Below are 25478 nucleotides of genomic sequence, written 5' to 3'. Positions count from 1 at the left end.
CAGGGCCAATGACTTAATCCTTGTTTATACCTGGTACTAACATGGGTCCTTTGTCTTGCTCTTGTCTACATTCTGATTGTACCCATATTTCCCGAAATGTGTCTATGCATTGTATTAAAATGTGTCTGTTATCCATCTACTGTGTCTGCATTGTGACCAGATTTCCTGGTCCCTTCCTTTATGCAAATTATTTCATAGATATTCATTCAAAATATTATTTATTTATTTAATGTAAGACACATATGGATGTAATTAGTCAGCAGTGCCACCTGTCGCTGATTTTAGAGTGCAGAAAATTATGATTTAAATTGTTTCTCTGTCCAGATCTGTCTACACCTGTAAGATATAGAGACACAATGCATGTCTGACTACCTCCGGAGGTGGGCAGGTTGATCTGATCACAATCAGACCACAAAGTGTCTTTTGATTGTCTACACCTGACTAAAAATGTGGGCACAATCAGAATGTGGACAAGATCAGGACAAAGGACGCAAGTTAGAACCAGGTATAAATAGGGCTTAATGTGAGCAAGCGGGACCTTGTTGCCTGCTGTATAATATATGAAAACATAGTCGGCTAATACTAAATGAAGATTCATCAAATAATAAATGAAGATGAAACATTTTAACTTTAGTTAGGTTGAGAGTCAAGAATCACAGTCAGTTAAATAGACAAAGGTTTTAATTAAAATGTTTTGGTCATATAAAAATTTCACATATGCATTACTATTTATAGCTTCAACATAGCAGGCAGTAGAAAATAGTTTACAATGAAAATATGAATAGCATTCAAAAGCATACTTCTAATAAATTCACACTGAAACATTCCTTTACATAATCAATTCACTATGGTTTCATTTTTGTCTGGTCAATTCAATACAATTGAAATGTAAAGATGTTCCTGGAGTTGGATTACTAACATCAGCCAGACACCTGCATAGCTAAACTTTAGTCTCGAGAACGTCAGCTGAGATGTACCATACTGTCCTAGAGAACATTTATTATGGCGAATTCTGCATTTATGGAAGACTGTAGTTCATTTGGTGCTATGACCATTTGTAGTATTTTGTTTAAGTAGATATATCATTGAAGATACAACCGTACCGAATGTGGTCTTCGAGAGCAGGTGAATGAGCACGCTTGCAACAAAGGTTCAAAATCAACTCACTCTAAACACTGTCATCATCCAGCCATAGTACCAACCACAGTGAAACATAAATCAGAACATTGTCTGACCACAACAAGGCTCACTCATACTAAACAGTCAGTTCTCTGCCCAAAAACACAGTGTTCAGCTGGGTTGACATCCCCCGAGTAAAGAAAGTGGCAGAAGTGAGGGGGAAGAAATCACTGTAACTTGGTTGAAGAATTTTACCACCACTAGCATGTGATGGGAACAGTTAATTGAATTAGCCACTTGCGGGCAGCAGTAGCCACACCGGGCCCAAAGCAGCCCAAAAGACAGGCCGGTGTCGAGGGAAGGAGAGCCAGAAATGCAGCACACATAAGCGTCAGCAGAATCAAAAACAGCAGCCAAGAATATCCCTCTCAGCATACAGAACAGTAAAGACACAAACCAAATACATGACACAAAACACCCTTCATTTTACCAACTTTTCCTCTCAAGTAGTCTAAAAAAAGTATTGTGGAACTCTCCAACATGAGGAGTAAACGTTGTGGGTTGAGAGTCCTTCTGCTGTTGCAGCAATCAGACAGCTTGCAGTCATCTTCTGTAATGACTATCACAGTTTCCTTCCTGCGCTAGCTGCTAAAATCGTTTGAGATTAAAATGAGGGCTTACCTCTCCAGTTCTCTGAATCTTTTAAATATTCTCCTGCTGCCACAAGATAAGGAAGAAGAAGAGAGCGAGAGGATTGCTGTCAGCCCTGCCAGCTTGCTACCACAGCACTGGAGCCTAGAAAAGCCTATTCAGTCAGCCACTGAGGAGCTGGGTAGAGCATCAGAAATGATAGTTCTACATTTCAACACTAATGGCCTGGTCTGAGGGCTCCCTTGTCTATGCTACTGAGTGCGAAAGAACATTGTGGTAGTCACAGGGTCACTAGCCAGTATTCCTGTGGTATTGTTCACTTCACACCCCTGTGCATCCCTTCTCCCTCCATCATTCTCTCTACGCCGGGCCGAGTGTCTCTGAGCCATGGGAAGACCTAATGGGTGAATGACCACATTTGCATTTACATTACAGTACATGGATTACATTTGGGGTGATTACACATGGAGAAACGTTGTCCCTATAAACAATGGTTTAGACAAAATATGCTAAGTGATTTAGCTTAAACATGTGCACCAGTGGCGGTCAGTGCCGTTTAAAATGAGGGAGGACAATCTTTTTTAATGAGCACGGCCTTATTTCTATTACAGCATATTAGATGACTGCCATTCAAATTCCATTCATCCAGCTCATCGTAACATCAATAGGTTTAGGCTACTAAATGATACTCAAATTTTCCATATACCCATCATGAGGTTGATACTGTACAACCTAGCCTATGAATTAAAGTTTACAACGTAGGTGCACAGGTTGAGATAAATATTTGAGTATTCAAGGTGACAGACAGTGACACATTCAATGCTGCCTTGCACACTCTTGCCTGCATCTAGCTGATCTAGTGTGTAATCATTAGTCCAACAGTTGCAAACGAGAGTTTCTATTAGACAAATTCAGTTATGTTTATCCCCGTTCCCTTCCATGTGCTTCCAATTAAGAAATGTTTTCAACAGAATCGGTGGAATGAATACACTCCTGATAACCTCAAACAGTTCACTTTCACAGCAGCCACATACAAACACCATGATAATTTGCTCTTTGTACAATTCCTTCTCGTATCTACGGGCTCTCCTCATCTCACTTTTTCCCATGGCTTGTGGAATGCTAGCAGCTACACACAGCATACATTGTTGCCGCCATTTTAGCTAACGTCATAGTCAACATAGCTAGCTACTATAACTAACGCGTTAATAAACCCACTACAATAATGCAATACAATGTACAGCAAGCAGTTTAGCAGTTACACCGGCAGGCCCCAGTGGCAATAAATGTTTAAAACCTAAATCTTACCTTGATAATATATTCAATTTTATTTGGAACAGCAAGCCACACAAAACATCACACCTTCTCCTCCATGCTTCATGGTGGGAACCACACGTGGAGATCATCAGTTCACCTACTCTGCGTCTCACAAAGACATGGTGGTTGGAACAAAAAATCTCTAACTAGTACTCTTCAGACCAAAGGACAGATTTCCACTGGTCTAATGTCCATTGCTCGAGTTTCTTAGCCCAAGCAAGTCTCTTCTTATTATTGGTGTCCTTTAGTAGAGGTTTCTTTGCAGCAATTCGACCATGAAGGCCTGATTCACACACTCCTCTAAACAGTTGATGTTGAGATGTGTCTGTTACTTGAACTCTGTGAAGCTTTTATTTGGGCTGCAATTTCTGAGGCTGGTAAACTCTAGTTAACTTATCCTCTACAGCAGAGGTAACTTTGGGTCTTCATTTCCTGTGGCAGTCCCCATGACGCTTGATGGTTTTTGCGACTGCACTTGAAGAAACTTTCAAATTTCTTGAGATTTTCCGTATTGACTGACCTTCATGTCAGTCAATGATGGACTGTAATGATGGACTGTCATCTCTCATTGCTTATTTGAGCTGTTCTTGCCATAATATGGACTTGGTCTTTTACCAAATTAAATGCATTCCAGGTGACTACCTCATGAAGCTGGTTGAAGGAATGCCAAGAAGCTGTCATCAAGGCAAACGGTGGCTACTTATAAAATATAATTAGACTTGTTTAAAACCTTGTTTGGTTACTACATGATTACATATGTGTTACATTGATGTAAGCTACAATTTATCTGAAATATTAAATCTGATCTACCTTCCATTACTCTTGACTTGGAAGAGTTCCAGTGTTGGATAGCCATAGCCAGCTCTGTTCGAGTAGGCTAAACTAGCTAGCTGCATTCGCTAGCTAGGTAATTCAAAGTGAAAGAAAAATACTATGAAATGTAGCTAGCTAGACATCTCTCCCTCTCTCTCTCTCGCTTCTTCTTTATTTTTTAAGAAATTAATTTGTTCAAAACTGTTCAACTATTATCTTTCTCTCTCTTTGAGCCAAACACTCACTACATTGTATGTACTGCAGTGCTAGCTAGCTGTGGATTATGCTTTCACAACGAGATTAATTATCCGATCCTCTGATTGGGTCGACAACATGTCAGTTATTACTGCAAGAGCTCTGATGGGTTGGAGGACATCCTCTGGAAGTTAATTAGTGTGCTGTTGAGGCTACTGTAGACCTCCACTGCAAAACAGTTTATTTTAATCAATTATTTGGTGACGTGATATTATTTAGTATAGTTTTATCTAAAAGGTATAACTTTTTTAATGTTTCACAATTTATATTTTCATGAAATTCACTGAGGAGGATGGTCCTCCCCTTCCTCCTCTCAGGAGCCTACACTGATGTGCACTTAAACAACACTGTGATTACTCCTCATGCAGTGTCATCTGTTTTCACCATAAGCCTCATAGCAGCACAGGGGTTACAGTTGGTGTATGCAAAGCAAATAAAGTGTAATTTTAGGGATGAGGGGCTGTGTTAACTATAGTACACAAACACACATTGTTGTCATAACCACATCCTTACACTAGCTGCTTGATTCAGGGCCTACATTCTATGTATCCTATCAGCATATCTAACATAACATTCAACCTGGGTCACAATCAAACTCCAAATACCATGTATTGATTGATATACAGTCAGCTCAACCCACCACCAGTTTTCAACTCTGTCTGACAGGATCACAACAGCACCCACAAACCATTCACCAGAATCCAATCAGTTATTTTGCATAAAAGACACATAAAGCATTGAAAAGTAAAGCAATGCAACCAAACCATTCTGACAAATCAAAAGTAATTCCATTGTAGATGAATGGTGTGCATCTCTCCTGGACCCCACAGCCTTATGTAGAGCTTATGATGTGCACAAAGACATGTTATTTCAAGCTTATGATGACACGTACATAGCCTCAGACATTAGCATTTTCAAACCTAATCCAGACTCCAAATAAATCATCAAGTCATTCACCCAAGACTGTCTGTCTTTAACACTGAGCACTTTGTACTGTCTAAAAGATGGCTGACATAAATGTTCACTATGTTAGTAGCATTGTATTTAAACTGGCCAAGCACACACAAGTCGTTATGAGACAGTTCCCCTTTCAGTCTGTTGCTTATTCTAAGGGGAGAAATCCTACTGCAGTACTCAATTGTTGACATTGACATGTGGTGTAGAAATGCTGTATGAAATTGCAAATGTAAAAAAGGGGATGACTACCGTATTGATGAATGAGCAGAAAATACATTGGCTGGGTTCACAGGAGGTTGGTGGCACCTTAATTGGGGAGGACGAGCTTGCGGTAATGGCTAGAGCGGAATCAGTGGAATGGTATCAAATACATCAAACACATAGTTTGTTGCCATTCCATTTGCTCCATTCCAGCCAGTATTATTAACAGTCCTCCCCTCAGCAGCCTCCACTGTCAGGGTTACAACCAACCTAACAATACAGAATAAATGTGTTCTTGCTGTTATAACAGTAATGCAGCGTAGTCAACTACAGTTTATAATTGCATAATCTTATTGCACTGGGTTGTTGTATACCTGAACATGCAAACTTAACTATTCTTGTGTATGATCGAGGGGCAGACATTAGTTCACCTGCTGCTTGGGTTATTCTGACTTTCCTATGCATCTTTCAATATTCTAATTCAGTCATCAATGGTTGTTTCACACATCTTATTGCAGTGTTTTCCTGGCAAGTAGTATAAGCTAGAATCATGAGCCCAACTGCAGCAGGCTTGATGCCTATCCTTAGTATAACAAAGTGTGGTGAAATTTTAAAGTAGCCTGCGATCACCTGCTACTCAAGAACAGTGTTTGGGTTTTTATATTCACACATGGAGCATCAGACACCACAGTGATCAATACCAAACCTCAGATAATGACGTCTTCACGGATGTCCTCAATCAATGACCACGTTCTGTCCAAATACAAAACTCTAAATTACACCCTACCACACAATCAGAACCATAAGCAAGGGAGTTTGAAAATCGAGAGGATTTGGACACTGGACAGCCACGTACTGTATTTTGGATATTGAATACTTAATGATGACAAATTAAACATTGGTGGAGGTACTGACTTTCTCAGCTGAGCAGACAATGAAATTGTTAGACAAGTGATGATTGGTCGCACGTTTGAACACACAGTAGACTCAGAAAGACAGCATTAAACATAGCTTCATCAGAGATGACTTGTACACAGTAACCACAGCAAGCAGAGTATTTGAAAATATGAATCGACTATCCTGTATCATGAGAGACTTGCAAAAAAAGCAACGAAAGTTTTTGGAGGGTTAAGCATGTTCATGGATCATGTATAATCATATTGTAATCTGAATATTCATTAGAAGTTATGTACATATGGGTCATAACAGCACGGCAAGCCTTTAAGCTCAGTCTTAGACATGTTCAGCGTATAAAATGTAAATACTTTGTCGTTAATGTTTGTTATTTTGCAAATGATTCTGGTAGACTAACCAAGCCAGATAAAATTGTGGTGTAGTAAAAAGAGGCTGTAATATTTCCCTGTAATATAATGGCCAAGTAGTGAGGAATAGACAAACAAACAAACAGACAAAGAAGTCTCCCCATAGAAAACATGTAGGTCCACTGCAGTGTGCGATGGGTCGACCCATTCTGTATACTGTTGGCATCCCACAGTTTATTACTGGCCTACTGTGTTCAAACATTTTTTCCTTTATTGCTTTTTTATAATAAAACTTCAGCTTAAAAAAAATCTTATATTGTAGAGTTTTTTTCCTATTTTTCTTATAAAATCTTACAAAAAAAAAATCACATACAATTATATTACATGTCATAGTATGATTCTCTGGCTTTTGTCTTGTTGAACATAGAGGACATGTAGTTCTTTTTTTTTTGCACAAGATGTTATAGAATATGCATTGAAATAGGTTACTACAGAGTAGCAAAATGAGGATACACAGACTAAATGTACAAAAATGAAATACATGCATACCTACATTACAGTGCCATGCGTACAGTCATTTTGGGAAGTCAATGATTTCAATTGGCATTTTGTTCCCATTATATTACATGTTCATGCTTTCTTGCTATACATTCATGACATGGCTTTTACAAAATGCAGAGATACCAACAGCTGCAGGTGTTGTAGCTAGCCTATACCACTCACTAAACTATGCCTGGTTCAAAGGGACCAGATTCTCTCTGGCTATTTAGGTTTAAATGCTTATGATTAATCATCACCACAGACAAGAGATTTGAAAATGAAATTAGGGATTTACCTTGTCAACATTTTTAACATGAGAGATTCATTCTTTGCTAACTCTGAGACAAAGAATTTTGTAAGGAGGATGCTTATTTCATGATGGAGGACCCCTTTAATTGCATTTATTTCACTAACGCAGGAATGGGAAAGCCCATGTGCACTTAAAGGCTTTATCTTGATAACTAGCGAACTATCATACTGAAGTATAAACCACTCTTCTTTTCTTTACATTAATATGTACGCCTACAACATGATGCTTTCATGATGGTTAATTCTACTAACCATTTTTCTCATGGAAGCTTCTCTAACTTTTGGTCCAAACACACACAAATCTGCTTCAGCTGCCCTGCTAGCTTTATCTGTCCTTTCTGAGGAGTACCTCAACCCTTTCAAGCAACATGACTTTCAAATAAGAATAACCTAAGGACAGCCACATCCTTTTACATGAGAGGCACTCTGTCACATGCCACAAGCCACTCTAAGATAATGTGCCAGAGGTCAGTGATGACTATCTCCTGCAATCTGACCTTGAGAGTGTGCTTCTCAGCCCTTATAGAGATCTTATCCAGACGTTGCTAGTTAATGCGCTTGTTTTCCCCAGGGGGAGAGGGACTACATTTTGACCACTCTGGATCGTAGAGAGGCTACTGGAGGAGAACGTTGATATTCTCTGGAAAGTTCTAAAGTACATCAAGCATGGGACAATAAAAGCCATTGGAATATGAATACCAATGGTTGCTTAAACTAGAATAATTGTGATGTATGACATTGCTTGTGAGGTTAGATCCAATAAGACGTCTTTTACATCATGATTTAATTTGACAGAATGTCCACATTTACAAAACAAATCAAGAAGTGTTTTATCTGCAACCCAAAAGTAGTTTTTCTCTCTAATTATGTGGCACCATAGAATTTCAAGCAAAAAGAGCTAATATACAGCATCTCTGATTAAATGATGACCTAACATGTAGCCTGTCGTGTCTAACCCACCCAATCATTTATTTTGTTCATGACCCATAATCATGGGCCAATAGAACATGTGACACTGAAATGTGTTAAACACTAACCATGCCTCGTCAACCATGATGTTCAGATGACCCCATATCCGAGCCCAGTTAGTGTGGAAACACAACCTTCAACCTCTGCAGTACTCCATCCTTTGGGTTTTACTGCTTTAAAAGAGGCCCTTTCACACCTAGTTCATTCTGCTAGGATTTCTAGAACATGCATGACTCTATTAAATGACGTACCTTGCTGCAGTTCCACTGTAATTGTTGGCTAAGAACAGATGTGAAAACAGAAATAAAGCAGATATACTTGTCTTCCTGTAAAATGTACCTTGACAATTGTACTGTGCAAGATCATTTTTCATAATGGACACAGTGTATGCCATCTGCCCAGATCAGCTGTTCGCTTGGGTGTTCACCGAAAAGACAGAATGGAATGTACTGTTGGTATTCATTATCTCTGTGTACTCTCAAACCAATTCTAATGTATAGATCCTTCTGCCTGTCATTCATCAAACTAATCATACTATAAGGGTGGTCATATATGTCAGTGAATGGCCAGATTTACTATGACAAATGGTAGAAAACAATTTAGATAACTTTGACAACCATCCTGGAGGTAGACATGTCTCTCATTGTCATGCTAGCATGCTTTGCTCAAGGTACTGTAGATTTACAATTGCTAAAATAAGATGTATTATTCACATACACATAACACTGTAAGTGAATGTAGGCGTTTGTAGTTGCGTCCTGGCTGTGTGCATGTGTCTGCATGAACAGCAGAGGGAACCATGAGCAGACTGTGCAGATAATATACACTGTCCCATCCAGTTTGAAGGCGTAGCTGATCTATAGGTCTGATCTGGTCTGGTCTCTACTCTGGACAGCATGGCTGCTGGCTGTCTGGCTGGGTCATGGCTGCTAGCCTATCTCTCCCTCCTCCCTCTGAGGACCAGTCAGCTTTAACCTCTTGGGCCCTGTGAGGTGCTACACCGCATGGCCACCTTCAGTTTAGGAAAGGCTTCCAACACCTCATCCACCAATCACTGAAGACCGTCCCGCTGACGCTCAACGTTCGCCGCTCACCGCTCACAGACACACGGCCTCTCAGACGTTAGTCACATGATCAGGGTTCTCCCTGACTTCAATGCACTCTATCTCCTCCCTCTCCCTCACTCTCTCCCTCTCCATCATCTCCCGCTCCCTCTCTCTCTCTTTCCGTTTGGCCCGTTTCTTCTTCTTGTGCCTTTTTTTGGACGGGGGGAAAAACGTTAGAAACACAGGCAGGATAACAAAACAGTGCAGCACTGTGCAGCCTGCGGTGAGGAGGGAGCACTTGAACAGTGTGTAGGTCAGGTTGGAAGGCACAAACACCAACGGCAACATCCCAATGATGAAACAGCAGGCATTTTGCAAAATGGCCGCCCCGTGCTCCTCCAGCGAGATCTTAATGCACTGGGTCCTGGTGTGCTCCGTGGCCAGTACGAAGGTATACAGGTGGGGTGCACAGTGATCCATGGCAAAGTTGAGAGTATAAATAAGGCACAGTATAGAGATGCTGTCCATGTGTACATTCCAGAGGGTCATGAGGCCCAGGACCCCCAGCTCTACGGAGGTAACGGTCAGGATCAACCAGAAGTTCCCCAGAGGGTTGATGACCAGGAAGAAGGTGAGGATGAGGATGGTGAGCACACTGAAAGCCGAGGTGAGGATGGGCGACACTACGGAGGAGCTGTAACGGTCCATGAAGACGAAGGTGGGGTTGAAGACAATGAACTTGATGTTGTTGATGAGCGATAGTGGGCGGAGCCTCTCCAGCAGTTCCACCACCTCCTCCCGTGTCTTCTCCGTGGTCCGTGCCACCAGGTACATCCTGGACGCGATGATCTCCATTTCATCTCCATCTGTCTTGGACAGAATGATGTCCTCCATGAAGTGCTGATACTCCGGGCTGCGCAGGAAGGAGCCCTGCAGGATGGTGATGAAATCACTTTTGGTCGAGGCGCTCACATTCACCACCTTCAGATACTGAAAGTAGTTATCCATCCAGGAGATCTTGTTGAAGCCGTGGCTCAGCGTTGTGAGGTGCTCCTGCACCGTGGAGTTCCAGTACTCGATGGGCTCATAGATGTAGAAGCCGATCACAGGGCTGTAGTTACTGAAGTACTTCTGCTGGGTCGTGGCGTAGGACACACTGGGCGTGTTGCTGGCTAGGAGGTTGACGATGTTGGATCCATCACTGATTTGTAAACATCCCATGAAGGAGAAGGAGGCGTAGATCAGGTAGAGGATGACCACGAAGGGCTTGACGTAGGTGTTGGTGATCCACTCCGTGTAGTGCTCCCTCAGGAAGTGCTGGATGAAGTGGTTGTGGTAGGGCAAGACCTCGTGGTGAGTGACGTGGTCATGGCCGTCGCTCATCATGGTCTTGAACCAGGTGGGCTGGCGGTCCAGGTACTCCACTGAGGGGATCTTACAGCAGAACACACTGTGGTAGCGGTTCTGCTCCAGCTGACCAGCGAACACCAAGCAGGAACCATAGAAGGAGAACACGTAGAAGTAGTTGACCAGGACGGCTACGCACATGCTCTGGCAGAAGATCTTCACCGACTCAATGTTGGTGAAGGGGCTGGCACCCATGCCAAAGGTGATGATGTAGAGGGAACTGGTCATGGTATAGCACACCATCACGTCGGCGAAGGCGTCTGCCACACGCTCCTTGAAGGGAAGGCTCTCTCGAGTTCTTCTCCAGCCCGCCAGGAGCTCAAACACTCCTTTGGTTCCATGACCTGAAATGACAGGAACACATACTTTGTTAATGCCAGTGAATACACAGTATTCATGATCTGTGTATAAGTATGGTAACATTTTTTTATTAATTTAACACAACACATGCATTGTAAAAATTGTAAATGCATTGTCAAAATGAATTAATATCTGTGGGATTGTGAGCTATAAAAATAGACTTGAATAGACACACTCAGGGGCATATTCTCCATATTCACCCACACCCATATTACACACACATTACAAACACACCCAAATTACACACACACACACACACACACATATTTTGACATATTTCTGGCTGGGAGTTGCCTGCCATGAATGTGTTGGCTTTGAAACATTTGAATAAATTTAACGCTCCTCCATCTAAATATTTCAGTGGGAGTTGTGGATTTGGCTCGTCTGCATGCTGTGTCCACACTGTTTTAAAGATTTCCTGAAAAATCTGCCTGGTTGGTTCCTTGCTCTCGACGGCATCATAAATTTAGACTCATTTGACACAATGAAAAAAAGTTAATTAACTATAAAGGATTAGGCCAATATAATGAGTCAGGTGGATTTACTTGGCTTGCTTTTAGTTTTATTAAGCTGCGGTACAAGTCAATTAGTTAGTTCAGTTCATTTAGATGGTGTGTGGGAATTTCGCACTACAGTATATGCAGCAGTTTACTAACATTATTCAGTAAGGATGGTACCCATGATTTCCATTTTCTACATATCTGGCATTTCTGTGTATGATTGGAAAAGCCCTGGGTTACATTAATGTGATTTATGAGTCACAGGTGGGGAATGGATAATAACGTTGGGCCCATCTGGTAAAATATCCCCAGATAATATCTCCACTCCATTACCAAAGCCTTGGTCTGATGTCACCATCTTGATGTAAAACATAAAAACTTATTAAGGCAGACTGGGACAGGGTTTCCACTCACTTTGTGCAGACTAAGATGTATGTAAGAAAAAGGGGAATGAATTAGCCTCCACACACAGCCAATAACAAAGCTCCTGTCATTCCACGCCACCGAACCCCTGACAGGGCCATTATCATGAAACTCCACACTCGTAGAAAAAAAGGTGCTATCTAGAACCTAAAAAGGTTATTTGGCTGTCCCCATAAGACAACCCTTTGAAGAACCTTTTTTGGTTCCAGGTAGAACCCTTTTTGGTTCCAGGTAGAACCCTTTTGGTTCCAGGTAGAACCCTTTTGGGTTCCATGTAGGACCCTTTCCACAGAGATAAATACAGTATGTTATCACTCCCTTCAGATGCTGCTATAATGCTGCATTTGTTAGCTAAAGTAAGATGTGAAGCTGGCCATAAGCAGGGAGAGGATCTGGATAAAGAGGACTAGACGCCATGCGACGCAACGAGGCACTCTCGGCATGATACAGATGTGTCCCACGTGGCTTTATGAATCCCTGTTGCATATTCTAATCATGGCTGAGTGCTGGGCTGGCCAAGGTCAGCAGCACTGCTGGCTGCTTGATTCATACAAGTCTGCTGCTCTGCCTCCCTCTGACACTCCGCCTGCCTGCTCGCTGTGGAATACACAGTGGCTGCTGTGTGTGAAGGGAGCTAGCGGGAATACACTGTGGCTGCTGTGTGTGAAGGGAGCTAGCGGGAATACACTGTGGCTGCTGTGTGTGAAGGGAGCTAGCGGGAATACACTGTGGCTGCTGTGTGTGAAGGGAGCTAGCGGGAATACACTGTGGCTGCTGTGTGTGAAGGGAGCTAGCGGGAATACGCTGTGGCTGCTGTGTGTGAAGGGAGCTAGCGGGAATACACTGTGGCTGCTGTGTGTGAAGGGAGCTAGCGGGAATACGCTGTGGCTGCTGTGTGTGAAGGGAGCTAGCGGGAATACACTGTGGCTGCTGTGTATGAAGGGAGCTAGCGGGAATACACTGTGGCTGCTGTGTGTGAAGGGAGCTAGCGGGAATACACTGTGGCTGCTGTGTGTGAAGGGAGCTAGCGGGAATATGCTGTGGCTGCTGTGTGTGAAGGGAGCTAGCGGGAATACACTGTGGCTGCTGTGTGTGAAGGGAGCTAACGGGAATACTCTGTGGCTGCTGTGTGCGAAGGGAGCTAGCGGGAATACGCTGTGGCTGCTGTGTGTGAAGGGAGCTAGCGGGAATACGCTGTGGCTGCTGTGTGTGAAGGGAGCTAACGGGAATACACTGTGGCTGCTGTGTGTGAAGGGAGCTAACGGGAATACACTGTGGCTGCTGTGTGTGAAGGGAGCTAGCGGGAATACGCTGTGGATGCCTGTGATGCAGCAACACATGGGGGGGAAGCATCAGGGAGAGAGGAGGGGGAGGGAAGGAGATCCCCCCCCCCCCAGTAATGAAGATGCTTGATCTCTCTGAGGTATGGTGTTAACTGTCTTTACTGTTTGAGACAGAGAATGCAAGGCTATGGAAGCTGGTAACTCGAAAGATAATATATAATTATATAATTGAGCACATGGGCATAGCTCTTTCTTTGATCTAATCATTCTGTATAGGTAGAGTTATGAAACAAGTGAAGAACAAGACTGTAGTTTGGGGAATATGTTCAATCAATCTTTGCCTCTGGGCAAAAACTTGATCGTATTGATATAATACTGTTTAATGAATACACACTTGGAAGATTACAGTTTCACCTTGATTACTTTGAGGTCTACTTTTAAGAATTCTGCTACTTTAACAAGAAACCACTATGTAAAACAGGGAATGGAACAGAATTTAAATTAAGGGGTGAGAGCACTTTCAGAAACAACATATTCACGAGTGTGATACTCATTCAGGCAGAGCAACCTCAAACAGTTGAGGAGACACTCTCACATCCAATATGCACACAATGTCTGAAATGCAATGTCTGAAAGAATCCAAACTCCTCAATCAAACATGAGGTCTGAAAACAGGGCTGCTCAAAGCGTTCCTCTAGACAGAGAATGTTATGCTCAGAATGTTCCATTTGCAGTCCACTGGCCTTCCCAGCCATAAACCTTCATGCGCTGTAGATCCATACTGTTGGCAGCACATACACAATGGGCTGAGGTTAAGGCCTAGCATAGCTTCAACTCAAATCAATCTGCCAATAAAACAAAACCAGTGCCTCTTGATCCTTCACAATCTCATCTTAAAGATTGTCCTATCGCCATACGGACGGACAACCCTTAGCCAAACAGTCAAGACACATTGTAACCGACAGGACAGCCATGAGCAATAGGCTAGGGGGGCACACCTGCCGCACTCTCTCAGGAGGAGGGAAACGTTTTATGATGCTGTAAATTGTGTTCCTGACGGACGGAGGACAACACCTGGGGAATGATCTCAGACGCGGCATGCCATGAGGCAGTGGCCAACGGTGTCTCAAGAGGAGGCAGGCGGTGAGATGAAAGGTTGTGCTTCATGTCCACCGCAGCTCCCAGGTACAACGTTCCATTGAGCTTAAGAGGACAGTTTGTCAAAGGCCTCTGGTGGACCATTTCAGGCACAACACTGAGGAACTGAAACCCTTATTGGAAGTAGGGAGACCGCAACCCCGAGCCTGAGTCATTAAACTAAATTACAGCTCTAAAATTTCAGTGGCACACAGGCAGAAAACAGATCAATCTCAGATGAGGAAAGGGATTTATAAACCACATACATTTGTCACAGGTAATGTGACAGAGCAAATATTGGATTATTTTTTTTGTGTGTATCAAACTCGATAAAAAGACAGATGAGTAGTGTGTAATAGAGAAAGCGTCTTTGCGGAGTATAGCTTACCAATATCGAAGTAAACTAATGTCAAATGTAACATCTTGACAAAATTTCTAATAAAACTAGGTGTTTAGATAATAACCTCCTTTATAATATTATTTTTTTCATTATATTTCCCTCAGAACAACAAACTAGGCCTTGCTAGACTTTTGAGACATGTCTTTCGTTAGGCTTTCATTAGGCTACAGATTTCCCAGTCTACTCCAGAATATGCCTTTTTTCCAAACCCTGGCCTAGTTAGCAGACTTCGTTCTCTCTGTAGGTGAGCTAATCCCTCTGCAGTGGATTACAGATGCAATGAGTGAAGCCTACAGTACTGTATGAGTGATAGAAGGAAGCCATGAAGACAGACCTACAAACACAGCGGCAGCCTAGCTAGCCTACACATGGGCATCACACGTGTTGCCAGCAGCACAGTACAGCACATCCACATCCACCCACTGCCTGCCCTGAGGCATGGAGAGGGAATGCCCAGCCATCTGGAGAAACTCACCACTAACAGTCAGAAGTGGAGGGATGTGAAACACACAAACACACACACGGAGGAACTATCAGGCTACTCCTTAAACCTGCAGCATGTTGGAAAACATATGAAAGACATAAAAACCGAAAGGTTGCAAGATCAAATCCCCGAGCTGACAAGGTAACAATCCGTTGTTCTGCCCCTGAACAAGGCAGTTAACCCACTGTTCCCAGACCAGTTAACCCACTGTTCCTAGGCCAGTTAACCCACTGTTCCTAGACCAGTTAACCCACTATTCCTAGACCAGTTAACCCACTGTTCCCAGACCAGTTAACCCACTGTTCCTAGGCCAGTTAACCCACTGTTCCTAGACCAGTTAACCCACTATTCCTAGACCAGTTAACCCACTGTTCCTAGACCAGTTAACCGACTATTCCTAGACCAGTTAACCCACTATTCCTAGACCAGTTAACCCACTGTTCCTAGACCAGTTAATCCACTATTCCTAGACCAGTTAACCCACTGTTCCTAGACCAGTTAACCCACTGTTCATAGACCAGTTAACCCACTGTTCCTAGACCAGTTAACCCACTGTTCCTAGACCAGTTAACCCACTGTTCATAGACCAGTTAACCCACTGTTCCTAGACCAGTTAACCCACTGTTCCTAGACCAGTTAACCCACTGTTCCTAGACCAGTTAACCCACTATTCCTAGACCAGTTAACCCACTGTTCCTAGACCAGTTAACCCACTGTTCCTAGACCAGTTAACCCACTGTTCCTAGGCCAGTTAACCCACTGTTCCTAGGCCAGTTAACCCACTGTTCCCAGACCAGTTAACCCACTGTTCCTAGGCCGTCATTGAAAATAATAATTTGTTCTTAACTGACTTGCCTAGTAAAATAAATCAAATCTGCTGACTAACAGAGCCACCTTGGGTAAATAAAGATTTCACTGCACTTGGAACATCAATCATCTTCAAATTCCTTTTACAGATGTATGATATACTGTACAAACAGAATCAGAGACTAGTTTGTTTTGTGGCTCTTTTATTTTGATTGTGATTGTTGAGTGCACATCTAAAAACCCAAAAGTGGCAGAATTTGCTCTACTGTAAACTTCCAGTTTCAGCTGTGAATCTTGATATTTCCAACAGGAGTGTGATGTGTCTTTAGGAGTGTGTCCCTGTGTGGATGGGGAAGATAGAACTGAATGTTTGATTCTTCAGGAATTCTTGGGAAATCATAAATTACTGTTAAAGAGTTAAAATGCGGGACAAATAAAAGGAATTAATTTGAAGGATATAAATACTGTCCCCTGTACTGTATGTGTGTCTATAGTTTTGTTTAATGTTGTGTTAAAACACATTCCACATTCACAGATGTAACAGGTTTAAAAAAACACAATTAAAATATGTAATAATAATTATAATAATAAAAATACAATTAAAAAAAAAACACCAAATAAAAACATGTTTTTTTTGGTGTATATATATACAGTGGGGCAAAAAAGTATTTAGTCATCCACCAATTGTGCAAGTTCTCCCACTTAAAAAGATGAGAGAGGCCTGTAATTTTCATCATAGGTACACTTCAACTATGACAGACAAAATGAGTAAAAAAATCCAGAAAATCACATTGTAGGATTTTTAATGAATTTATTTGCAAATTATGGTGGAATATAAGTATTTGGTCAGTAACAAAAGTTTATCTCGATACTTTGTTATATACCCTTTGTTGGCAATGACAGAGGTCAAACGTTTTCTGTGAGTCTTCACAAGGTTTTCACACACTGTTGCTGGTATTTGGCCCATTTCTCCATGCATATCTCCTCTAGAGCAGTGATGTTTTGGTGCTGTTGCTGGGCAACACGGACTTTCAACTTTCAGCTCCATACATGCATATAGGTTCCACTTTTAGAGGTACATCTTCTACAGTTAGGAGACATCACTGATAGTCAACCAAGGTCCTTTTCCCAGATTATTTTCAAAGGAGTAAAGGAGGAGCCTCCTTTCTCAGAAAGGAGTCTATAGATATAAGATATTTTGCCTTTAATGGATTGTGCTGTGACAAGAAGGGTTTCAACTTCATTCAACTGAGTTCTAAACCTCCTCTTGGAAGTAAATGAGGAAATGACATGTCTAATTTGAAGATATTTTTTTTTAAGGGATCTTGGCACATTGAATTCACTGCAGAGCTCTTGAAAGGATTTCAGTATAGTGGTTTTCTGATGAAATAGGTCTGAAAAGGTCCTTATTCCTAGAGTATGCCAAAGATTAACGTTGGCATCCCTCAGGGCTTTTGGCAAGTCTGGGTTGCCTACTATAGGCGAGTGAGAACATATTTGTGAGGAAATGCCCAGGTATTTCTTACAGTCCCTCCACGCTAGTAGGGTGCTGTAAATCACAAAGGTTTTGGCTATGTTGCCCACTTCACCAAAGTTATTAATGAATATAATTTAGCTTAAGGGCAATGAACCACAGGATTGGGCTTCTATCTGAATCAATGTTGACTCTTGTCTGTTTGTGATCCATGTTAGCATGTTGCGGATTTGGGCAGACCAGTAGTACAGTTGAAGGGAAGGAAGGGCAAGACCACCCTTAGATTCAGGTTTCGATAGAGTGGAGAACTTGATCCTAGGTTTTTTATTGCCACATATAAATTTGGTGATGCTTTGGTTAGTTGTTTTGAAGAAGGAAACTGGGAGATAGCATGGGAGCATCTGAAATAAATAGTTCAGTCTAGGGAGGACGTTCATACGGATGACATTAATTCTTCCTACTAAGGTAATTGGGAGGGAGATCCAGGTTTGGAGATTGTTCTTGATTCGATCCAGGAGTGGAAGATAATTTTCCTTGAAAAGGCTATTCAGATCTGGTGTTATGAAGATCCCGAGGTATTGAAACCCCTGTGTTTTCCATTGGAAAGGACATAGTGTCTTCATAGAGCTGGTGAGTGTAATATTGAGAGGGCAGACAGTGGATTTGTTCAAATTGATCTTATAACCTGAAAACTTGCCATACTGAGCAATTGTGTCTAAAATGGGAGGGATTTCTCAGGATTGGATATGTAGAGCAAGACATCATCCGCGTAAAGCGAAATCTTGTGCTGCAGGCCGCCTGCAGAGACACCCATAATAGTTGGATTGCTCCTTATCAACACTGCCAGAGAATCCGCCCCCAACAAGTAGAGCAGGGGGGACAGCGAGCAGCCTTGTCTTGTGCCCCGTTCCAGAGGGAATCTGTCAGAGTTCAGTCCATTAGTAGCCACCATGGCATTTGGATGAGAGTATAGTGATTTAATCCATTTAATAAAATTTGGGCCCATATTGAACTTTTCTAACACTGAAAACAGAAAGCTCCACTCCATCCTGTCAAACGCCTTCTCAGCATCCAGTGAAGCCAGCAGGACAGGGGTCTTCTGTCCGTTTCCTTGATCATTAATATCAAAAAGATGGCGAATGTTATCAGAAGAGTATCTGTCTCTAATAAATCCAGTTTGGTCCGCTTTTAGAGTGTTTAGTCTTTTGGCGAGCAATTGGGTAATTATTTTGTAGTCGAAATCCAACAAGCTTATGGGCCGGAAGGACGAGCAGGATAGGGGGTCCTTGTCATTTTTGAGCAACACTGTAATGCATGTGTGTGCATTGAGTCTGGGAGAACTCAGTTTTTGCAAAACTCCTCTAGCATTGGCATGAAGATAGGGCTGAGCTGGGGCCAAAAAGCTTTGTAGAACTCTCTGGGGAATCCATCTGGGCCTGGGGACTTATTAGGTGGCATGGAGGTAATTGCCTCCAGGATCTCCTCAGGAGTGAAGGGGGAGTTGAGATCTTCTTGGTCTGTCTCTGATAGTTTAGGAAGCGAGATTCCCTCTAGGAAAGAGTGGAGTTCTGCCTCCGTGTGTTTTCTCTCAGAGGTATATAGTTTGCAGTAAAAATCATCAAAAATTAAATTGATCTTTTTTGGGTCATATGTGACCTCGTCCTCTGCTGTTCGGATAGCCATGATTGTACCCTCTGACCGCTCCTTTTTTAATTGGTAAGCAAGCAACCTACTGGGCCTATTGCTATACTCATGGTATTTCTGTTTAGTAAAGAAAACCTTCTTTTTTTATCTCCCGAGTGTAGTCCAAATTCAGTTTAGCTTTGGCTGCTTTAAGATGACTCCAGGAGGTGCTGTCTGAGGATAATTTATGTATTCTTTCACAGCATTCCATCTCCCTCTGAAGATCTAGCCTGTGTGCTTCCATTGCTTTTTTCTTAGAGGAAGCATATGCAATTAGATGACCTCTTAGTGTGGCTTTAGCAGTGTCCCACATTGTGGCCGGAGAAACAGGATAATCTTTGTTGTCTTGTGTGTAGTTGTCTATCCATGTAGTTACCAATGTATGGAACGCTTCGTTTGATAGCATGGAGGTGTTGAATTTCCAGCTCTTTGACCTCGGGATGTTTTTGCAGAGGTCCAAGCGGAGGTGGACAAAGTCGTGATCTGAAAGTGCTATGGGTTCGATTGTACATGTGGCTGAATTTATTAAACTCTTTGGATAAAAATGTAATCTATACGGGAGTAGGTGTTATGGGCATGAGAGTAGTTTGTATAGTCCATAGATGAGCTATTAGTCTCTCTCCAGATATCAGTCCCATCTCTTTAGTAAGAGAGTTCAACATCTTTGCAGATCTAGGATTTGTGGTGGGGACTTGAGATGATTTGTCTAGGGTTGGATTAAGGGTACAATTAAAATCTCCGGCCACCATGCCAAAGGAAACACAATGCTCATTAAACAGGGTTATCATTTTTGACATGAAAGCAGGAGTATCTGTGTTAGGGGCGTATATGTTTAATATAGTAATTGGTTGACCATACAGTGACCCAGTTATCAAAATAAATCTCCCCTCCGGATCAGATATGTTTTTGTCAATTATGAATGGAACATTCTTATGGATAAGTATGGCTGTGCCTCTACTGTTTGATTTGAAAGATGAGAAATACACCTGTCCCACCCAAGCTCTGCGGAGTTTGGCATGTTCGGCATCACAGAGGTGTGTCTCTTGTAATAGCGCGATGTCTGCTTTTTCCTTTTTTAGGGCACATAGTATCTTTTTCCGTTTTATTGCATGCCCTAGACCATGGCAGTTCCATGTCAATAGATTTAAGGTACTATTCATCGTCATCGAACAGTAATCGAACTTTAGTGCAAGTCATCGCTGGGTAAAAGTGGATAATAGTTACAGCTGCGTTCACATAAAAGGAAAATAAATGGTGTACATAAAATAACAACACTCCAGCCGAGTTCCCAAACAACTAGACACATCCCGTTGGATCTATTACACCCCCGCTCAATCTTAATTCTGTGTTCCGAAAAAAAGAAAAAAAAATGGGAACAGTTAGCAACGCACAACGTCTCCCTCTCCCCACCAAAGAAATGCCTCATCCTCTCCTCTCCGCCCCGCATTGAGTAAATGACAACGTAGCCACCGTCCAGACCACACTAAAAGAGGGAGAAAATAAAATCAATAGCCCAGCCTAAATATACCTCCCCCAGGGGACATAGGGAACCCAAAGTAATAATAGCAACAAAAGAAAAACAGGGAAATAAAAGTAGGCTGAAACATTAGTAGGCCTAGGTTAGGCTATAGAGCCCATCCCTCTCAGCTAAAGGAAAATAAATATAAATTGGACGGCTATAATGACATTTAGCGGGGCGGGTGGGTCTTTGGATATCGGCTATATGTTGTCTTACCTCCTTTAGTAATAGCATGAATTGCATTTAGTCTTATTGACCAGGATTGTCTTTCAAAAAACGTTTAGCCTCTTCGGGAGTTTTGAAGTGTCACAAGGCTCCTTGGTGAAGAATCCTGAGCTCGTTTGGGTATTTGAATCCCCTGAAGATGCCTCGGTCAATGGAGTGTTTCTTCACCTCGTCAAACTCTCGGCGCTTTCGGCGTATTCCAGCTGACAGGTCCTGGTGTAAAGGGAGTTCGGCGTATTCCAGCTGACAGGTCCTGGTGTAAAGGGAGTTCGGCGTATTCCAGCTGACAGGTCCTGGTGTAAAGGGAGTTTGGCGTATTCCAGCTGACAGGTCCTGGTGTAAAGGGAGTTCGGCGTATTTCAGCTGACAGGTCCTGGTGTAAAGGGAGTTCGGCGTATTCCAGCTGACAGGTCCTGGTGTAAAGGGAGTTCGGCGTATTCCAGCTGACAGGTCCTGGTGTAAAGGGAGTTCGGCGTATTCCAGCTGACAGGTCCTGGTGTAAAGGGAGTTCGGCGTATTCCAGCTGACAGGTCCTGGTGTAAAGGGAGTTCGGCGTATTCCAGCTGACAGGTCCTGGTGTAAAGGGAGTTCGGCGTATTCCAGCTGACAGGTCCTGGTGTAAAGGGAGTTCGGCGTATTCCAGCTGACAGGTCCTGGTGTAAAGGGAGTTCGGCGTATTCCAGCTGACAGGTCCTGGTGTAAAGGGAGTTCGGCGTATTCCAGCTGACAGGTCCTGGTGTAAAGGGAGTTCGGCGTATTCCAGCTGACAGATCCTGGTGTAAAGTGAGTTTGGCGTTTCCCACTGTGATGGTGTTGTTTTTCGCCGCCTGTTGGACTCGTTCCTTGTCGGTGAATCTCAGGAAACGTATGGTGATTGGGCGCGGTGGTTGTCTGGCTGCTGGTGGGGGCCTCAATGCCCGGTGAGGTAGCGGATCAGTGGCATGTTTCCCTCTTCTTTTTCGCCCAGATTTAATAGAAAACAATTATTCCCTCGCCCCCTGTTTTCCAGGTCCTCTGTTTTCTCTTCCAGATGCTCTATTTTCTTTTTAGCATATGCTATTGTTTCCATGGCATCTGTCAATAAGTTTTCCATGGATAAGATACGCCCCTCTGCCTCGTCCAGGCGCCCCGCGCTTATGGTTATCTTGTTGTTGATGTCAGGCAAAGCGTTTTCCAGGATTGTCACCTTGCCCCCCCCCCTATCGCACTGAGCTGAGAATGAATGGAATCTCATTTAGTGTTGAGTTCTGTACGTTGGGATCTCAACTCAGAAAGGATGTCTTCGACAGAGTGCGAGGTTGGCATTCGTTGGGCCTCGGGGGGGAGCGGGTCCTCTTGCTCCTGGCTAATGGCGCTAGCTTTTTCTGAAGCTAGCTGCTTCTTGGAGGCTTTTTCCGTCACTAATACTCGAGTCCGGGTAAAAATGTCACCTAGTATCGTCTTTTGTAGCCGCCGTGACCTTTTTTTTACTAAAGCTAAATGAGTTTGAACTTGGAGTGGAGGTAAGATTGGGAATTGGAAACTACTTGTGCGGAGCTCTTAGTTCATGCGGCCATCTCGTTCAAGGGTCACGTGATCCTCCGACCAGGTCTCTTTTGAAAAAGAAATGTTATCTCAATGAGAAAAACCCTGTATAAATAAAGGTTGAATAAAAAAATACATTGCCAGTAGGCTGTGCGGGTTGTCTAGTCTACACATGATGAGATTATTTGTTTTATTTTACCTTTATTTAACCAGGAAAAGCCCATTGAGACCCAGAGTCTCTTTTTCAAGGGAGACCTTGCCAAGAAGGCAGCAACCATCAACACATTACAGAATTAAAACATACAACAACATGATCCAGCCCAACAAAAGCATTTACACTCCTCTATAACAGAGTTTCCCATCAATATTTGAAATTAATTCAGTGGCACTAACATATCTAGATGAAGCATGGATTGTAGACTATTCCATGTGTCTGGGGAACAAGAAGAGAAGGCAGTCTTGCTTAATACTGTGAATGTCCTGGGGACTTGAAGTAGCAACCACCTAGCAGACCAGGTATGGTAACTGCTGGTGGTGAAGGAGACCAGACTACAGAGGTAAAGAGGGAGTTTACCCAAAAGGGCTTTGTAGATGAACACATAGCAATGTATCTTTCTGCACATATAAAGTGAGGTCCAACCTACCATTTGGTACATTGTACAATGCTGGGTGAGTGACTAGGCATTTGTAATAAAACGCAAGGATGCATGATAAACAGAGTCCATTCTCTGTAAGACAAAGGCGGTTGCATGCATATACAACACGTCAACATAATCAATTACAGAGAGAAAAGTGGCCTGAACAAGCTCCTTTCTAGCCATAAGTGGAAAGCAAGCCTTATTCCGAAAATAAAAACCAATTTTCAATTTAAGCTTCGTCACAAGATCATCCAAATGAACTTTAAAGTACAACTTGTCATCCAACCAAATACCTAGGTATTTGTAGGATGACCCTTTTTAAATGGACAAGCCACCAGATGTGACAATGCTAACCTTCTCTGGCTGAGTGCGAGGTCTGGTAAAGGTCATGAATTTAGTTTTTTGTATATTCAAGACCAGTTTGAGACCATAAAGGGAGGCCTGCAGTGACTGAAAAGCAGTCTGGAGCTCTTCAACAGCCTGAACCAGAGAAGGAGCACATGAATATATAAATGTATCATCTGCATATAGATGTTACTTTGCTGGTTGCATCCCATTTCCCAAATCATTAATAAAAATTGAGAACAACACAGGAGCTAAAATGGAACCCTGGGGCACACCTCTGTTAATCTCAAGAAAGCTAGACTTGGGATTGTCAGTATATACACATTGTGTTCTGTCAGAAAGATAGTTCCTAAACCAATTTACTGCCCCTTCACTGAGACCAATGTTTCTGAGTCTAGCTAGCAACAATTCATGGTCAACTGACTCAAAGGCCTTTGATAAATCCACAAACAGAGCAGCACAATGTTGCTTTTTATTGAGTGCTTTAAATGTCGTTTGCCACTGCCATAGCTGCAGTTGTGGTGATGTGCCCAGATCTAAAGCCAGACTGAACCCTGCTCAGTATGTTCTTTTCAATTAAGGCGTTTTTTTTAACTGTGAGCTCACTAGGGATTCATAGACTGACCAGGATAGGGAGTTTAGAGATGGGACAATAGTTATTAGCATCTGAGGGATCTCCACCCTTTAGCAGTGGGAGGGGTATGGAATTGGTCAAGAGACTCAAGTTGAAAATGTGAGCCACCACAGGTTCAGAAATAATACCAATAATACTCTTAAGAGGTAGGGGTCAAGGTTGTCTGGACCTGCAGATGTTTTTGTGTTTATTGCCTTTAGTGCTGTATAGACCTCAGTATAAGAAACAGGCTCAAAGTTAAAATGTTTCACATGAGGGCCTATATCATAGTTGACTGTAACAGCGCTTACATTAGAGGCCTGGGCCCCACCACTATCAACAACTGAACCAGCCAATATGAAGTGCCTACAATATGGGCTTTATCCTTCACTTCATTGGAATCCATCATTAAATGGTCAGGAAGGCCAGAGGAGACATTAGATCCTGACACTGATTTGATTAGCTTCCAGAACTTGGTAGGGTTGTTTAGGTTCTCTGTGACTGCATTTAAATAGTCATCTGATTGGGACTTCCTGATCAAACCTGTGCATTTGTTTCTTAGCACTCTGAAGGAGGCCCAGTCAACAGGAGCATTTGTATGTCTAACTTGAGCCCAAGAGATATTTCTCTTTCTAATTAATTCTGCCAAGTTATCTGAAAACCAGGGATTGTCCCTTCCACTGATTCTACATGGCTTCACAGGGGCATGCTTATTACAAATCGACACAAATTTTACGTAAAATAGTCCCAGGCAGTGTCAGGAATCAGGAATCAGACTTACTCTGTCATTATTATGGTACAGATCATGTAAGAACACTTGCTCATCATACTGTTTAAACTGTCTTTTAAAAATATAACGGGCTTTGGTAATTTTTGTATTTCTAACACAAGTAATTGCACAGTGATCACTGACATCATTACAGAATATCCCAGTCAATGTGTATATGTATGTGAGGGGTATTCGTTATAGTAATGTCCAATAGCGTTGATTTGTTCGGTTCTCTGGACAAGAGCGAGAATATTTTCATTTGTCAAACAGCAGTCAAGCAACAATCACCATGTCACCAGAATAAGATCCTCAACATTTATTGGAAGACAGCATCACGTTCATCACCTTGCACTTTCACCACCCTGTGAAGTTAATCATACATGATTCCATCTGTAGCCTAATTTTTTTTATACACAACATGACTTTACTCGCATAAAAACTATGGATG

At 42.5% G+C, this 25478-nt stretch overlaps 1 protein-coding gene across 1 annotated transcript in view; it reads right to left on the bottom strand.

The window, feature by feature from the left end:
- Positions 1 to 669: 669 nt before the first annotated feature.
- LOC109866290 (patched domain-containing protein 1) overlaps positions 670 to 25478 on the bottom strand; it is a 38732-nt gene continuing 13923 nt past the window's right edge. The window contains exon 3 of the mRNA XM_031800997.1: positions 670 to 11190. Within this exon, the coding sequence (XP_031656857.1) occupies positions 9509 to 11190 (1682 nt within the window). The 3' untranslated portion in view covers positions 670 to 9508. The remainder of the gene's footprint in view (positions 11191 to 25478) is intronic.

The sequence above is a fragment of the Oncorhynchus kisutch genome, linkage group LG21 (assembly GCF_002021735.2).
Source record: "Oncorhynchus kisutch isolate 150728-3 linkage group LG21, Okis_V2, whole genome shotgun sequence".
Classification (NCBI taxonomy): Eukaryota; Metazoa; Chordata; class Actinopteri; order Salmoniformes; family Salmonidae; genus Oncorhynchus; species Oncorhynchus kisutch.
Note: the sequence above shows the minus strand (reverse complement) of the source record. Positions and strands in the feature narration are given on the sequence as shown.